The 4558-nt window shown below is 39.5% G+C and overlaps 1 protein-coding gene across 1 annotated transcript; it reads left to right on the top strand.

Moving 5' to 3' along the window:
• The first annotated feature begins 1954 nt into the window (after positions 1–1954).
• LOC141430523 (membrane-bound alkaline phosphatase-like) lies at positions 1955–4318 on the top strand. The gene is made up of 4 exons (XM_074091259.1): positions 1955–1984; positions 2097–2289; positions 3019–3104; positions 4217–4318. The coding sequence occupies exons 1-4, from the start codon at positions 1955–1957 to the stop codon at positions 4316–4318; spliced, it is 411 nt and encodes a 136-aa protein (XP_073947360.1).
• Positions 4319–4558: the final 240 nt, after the last annotated feature.

Here is a 4558-nt window from a genome sequence, read left to right as displayed (position 1 = left end):
TTATGCACAGGACTGAAGGTTTTGTGAGCTTTTGAACCTGCTAAATGGCTTCGCAAGTGTTACTTTTGCCCGCGTCCTCGCTAGTTCCCACGAGATAAAGCTAAATATAAATGAAAAAAGTTAGTTCAAAAATGTGAAAAAATGTCATAAATAGAACAAAACAAATGCATTACATGTAGCAGAGTGGCATGCGTTGAGCAGATGACGGGGAGCGTCAGCAGGCGAGAAATAATACAGCCAGGATATCACGACATCGCTTTATATATTGGGTAGATATTGAAGCTGGACAATACTGATTCGATACACTTGATATGAGACGATGGAGTTCCACAAAACACTTATTAGACAAAGGACAAGTCGGTTTAACATGCTCACATCACGGACGGAGGAAATTAACAGTAAAAGGTCATCATTTGACAATTATGACAGTATTTGCCATAGCCTAAATCCATCAAAATTAAGACCATGACATACTCATGTGTTGCCATATTTAACCGCAATGATATAAGGCTTAACATTCATTTATGCTTAGTATACAGTACACATAACAAGGTACAGAAAAATAAAAATGAAATATGCATAAAAATGCCATCAAAAAAAAATTCATTGTACTCTCAGAGTACGTACAAACGACTTGTCCAAAAGATATTTCTTTTGGACAAGTCCCAACAGTTCCCAACATTCGTTTTTTATGGACTAGCCGTTACCTGCGACTCCGTCCGAGTAGAATTCGGTATTCACTATCCCGCGTGAACTTTGCAATATTCCGGGAGTCCCGGAAGGGCATAAGATAGTTTAAATCCCGGACCGGGATTAAAACTATCCGATGCCCTTCTTCGGAACACAAACTATATATATACCGAATTTCATTTAAATCGGTTCAGCGGTTTAGACGTGATGAAGTTACAAACAAACAAATAAATAAACAAACAGACTTACTAAGTTTTGAATTTATAATATCAGTGGGATATTGACGATGATCCTCCCAGGTGGCCCGCAACATAGTGATGTTCCTCGGCGACGGTCTCTCGCTGCCGACGCTGGCGGCTGCGCGCGCGCTGGCGGGGCAGCGGCGCGGCGCCCCCGGCGAGGAGACCCGCATGGGCTTTGAGGAGTGGCCCGTCACTGGACTCGCTAAGGTACTACAGAATATAATATGGGTCAATCAACTTTTTAGGGTTCCGGAGCCAAAATGGCAAAAACGGAATATAGTATCGCCATGTCTGTCTGTCTGTCTGTCCGTCCGTCCGGGGCTTTGCTCAGGGACTATCAATGCTAGAAAGCTGTAACTTTGCACGGATATATATGTAAACTATGCCGACAAAATGGTGCAATAAACAAATCAAAAATAAAATTTTTTAGGGTGCCTCCCGTAGACGTAAAGTGGGGGTGATTTTTTTTTCTCATCGAACCCTATAGTGTGGGGTATCGTTGGATAGGTCATTTAAAACCATTTTGGGTTTGATAAAACGATTTTACGATTCAGTGATTTTTTGCGAAATATTCAACTTTAAAGTGCAAATTTTCATTAAAATCAGAATGGTAGTAAGTATATCAAACTTTCAAGGAAAAGTATAACGGCTAAGTTTGCTTGAGAATTATTAGTAGTTTAAGAGTAAATAGCAGCCTAAGGTATAAAATATACCTAAACTTGGAAGATTCCGTATAAAATACGAAATCCTTGGAAAAATATTACTTAATTTTTTCGTAATGACTACGGAACCCTATTTTGGACGTGTGCGACACGCTCTTGGCCCGTTTTTTATTGTTGTTATTCTGTCCCATGATATGACTCAAGGAACATAAGTGACACACTGTTAAAAAAATACTACTTTATATTATAAATACTTTTATTTATGTAACCTTTTTGTTTTTTCTTTTTGTACAATAAAGAGTATTAACAATAAACAAACAAACAAAAAATATTTACAATTTATACTATTAGCAAGCTTAGATGAGCCATGAAGGGAGTGCCTTAAGAACTGTCACAAATTAACTTTCAGTGGATTTGTCACTCCTAAAATCATACTTTTAATAGGTAACTCAGAGGTTACCATGGCAACAACCTACCCTAAAAACTGTCCGAACCACTCCAGACGTACTGCCTGAACGCTCAAGTCGCCGACTCAGCCTGCACAGCCACAGCCTACCTCTGTGGAGCTAAGAACAACGACTACACCATCGGCGTGAGCGGCCGCGTGCTGCCCGGAGACTGCAAGGCTGCTGCCGAGCCCGCCAACCAGCTGGACTCGCTGCTGGCCTGGGCTATAGAAGACGGCCGGAGCGCTGGTAAGGACCACTGTAACCCACACACCATACAATTAAGTAAGGGCGAATACAAGAGGGGTCCTTACCCCCCCCCCCCCTGGCCCTTGGCTGGGTTAGGACAACAGTAGATATTTTTCCAAACTAATTGACTTTAATACTTTAAACCTCTGGTCCGCGTCAAATTTAAGACTATCTTATTGTATTTTTTATTTAATCAACAGATTTGTGCTTATTCACAGATGAGACCAGAATGCAGTACTTTTTTTAGTTCCCGCATACGAGGGGTTAATACTTTCTTTTTTGCTACGAATGAGGAGTTTTGATTTTGTCTTAACTAGAATTTAGCCTGGCTATAGAATTTGACCACGCCCCCCAGTCTATTGAATTTGACCATGTGACCCCCTCTGACTAGAAATTTGACCATTGCGCCCCCCTGGCTATAGAATTTGACCACGCCCCCCCTGGCTTATAAAGCTAAATGCACCTTGAACTAGGGTTGCCAGTTAGCAGGGCACCAGCTGAACTCGCTGCTGGTCTGAACCCTTATGAACCATTAACACTCAGTAGCATGGTGAACGGTTGTGTTGCTCTGATGATGAACTCTGATTGAGTTTGAAAACGCGTCAGCGTAGTGTGTGTGGTGATAGTGGGTTTGAAGTGATTTGTGTGTGTTCTTACAGCTTCGCTCCTCCACGAAGTAGTGCCTAATTCAATAAATTATTTACTAGATGTAATTAATGTTGTACGCAGGCATAGTGACGACGACGCGCGTGACGCACGCGTCTCCCGCGGGAGCGTACGCGCACACATCTCACCGCTACTACGAAAGCGAACAGGCAAGTCAAAATTAAATGTTTTATTAAACACTAGGACTTTTGAGGAAAATTAATAATAACAATCAAAAAACCGTCCTGGTATTTGAATTTTTTTATAATGTTATTCACAATTTTTAAAAATTACAATAAGTAAAAGAATAAAAAATAAATAAAAACAAAATTAAATATTGCCACAACACAAATTACAACGAAGACTTAATAATATAAAAACTAGACCTTAAACAATAAAACATCGGTTTTTGAATTTTTTTATAATGTTTTATTTCACAATTTTGATGTTTATATTGGGAATGGGTTAATTATGAGCTTTCATTTGATACCCACATTGTTACAATTTAAAAAAAACATCCTTTTCCATATTTCTTTTCGAGGACGCCATTTGTCTTTTACACAACATTCGTCAACAGAATTGACAAATAGAGACGGGGGCTACTACAAAATTCTAAAATGAAGGTTCGTATCGTACCGTCCCTCTCACTCTCGTACTAAATAATCAACGTCAGCGGAACGGCAAGATACGAAATTCGAATTTTGCACTTCGTAGTATAGGGACAATATTATGTCATTCACCCCCCCTTTTTAACCCGGAGTTTCGTAACCAGTTGCGAAAGAAAACTTTTTCGGTCTTCTATGAAACCGGTTGCAAACGAGAACTATTTTGTTCTTATATAAAACCAGTTAAGAATGAACACTTTGTTTTTGTACTAAAGTACCTAGCTAGTATCAGACAGTGTCGACGGAGCTCCGCTAACGCTAACGCGAAAGTCCTACTTTTGTGTAGATTTGGCCCTTTGGGCCGATGCAAACATAACATAACCTAAACCTACCTATGTTTCTGTGTCGATTAAAATTGGGAAAAAACGCGACTGTGAAAATAAGAAACTTTTATTGTATGAAGGTCTTTGCTGGTTTTAGGAGTGGTCGAGAGTCGAGAGGTTTCGTACAAAAACAAAAAGTGTTCGTTCGTAACTGGTTTCGTATAAGAACAAAATAGTTTTCGTTTGGGACCGGTTTCGAACAAGACCAAAAAGTTTTCTTTCGCAACTGGTTACTAAACTCCGGTTATGTACGCGGCCGAACGGCTTTATAATACCGACATATTTATAATATAGGACGTGAGGGAGATGGGTGCAGACCTCGAGACTTGTCCGGACATCGCGGACCAACTCATACACTCTTATCCTGGTAACCAGTTTAAGGTAAAGCCATTTTGACATATCAAAACACTTATTTTAATAAGATTATTAGCTAAGTAATTATAAAATTTTTGTAATGATATGCTGATTTATAATAAACAGTTTAATTTTTTTTTACCAATATCTAACATCTAACACAGCAAAGTGTGCATAAATATCTGATGACTCCATTTTTAGGGCCGGAAAGACGTGTCAGATATTTTTGCACACTCCGCTGTGACAGATATTAATGCAGCTGTACGATAAAGGTCCCCAAAG

The sequence above is a fragment of the Choristoneura fumiferana genome, chromosome 8 (genome assembly GCF_025370935.1).
Source record: "Choristoneura fumiferana chromosome 8, NRCan_CFum_1, whole genome shotgun sequence".
NCBI lineage: Eukaryota > Metazoa > Arthropoda > Insecta > Lepidoptera > Tortricidae > Choristoneura > Choristoneura fumiferana.
Note: the sequence above shows the minus strand (reverse complement) of the source record. Positions and strands in the feature narration are given on the sequence as shown.

Bases quoted from the DNA above. Each gene is read 5' to 3' on its own strand.
- LOC141430523 (XM_074091259.1), top strand. From the start codon at position 1,955: ATGAGCCATGAAGGGAGTGCCTTAAGAACT. The intron at 2,290-3,018 runs GTAAGGACCACT...TGTTGTACGCAG, and splicing joins AGAAGACGGCCGGAGCGCTG to GCATAGTGACGACGACGCGC. The intron at 3,105-4,216 runs GCAAGTCAAAAT...TTTATAATATAG, and splicing joins GCTACTACGAAAGCGAACAG to GACGTGAGGGAGATGGGTGC.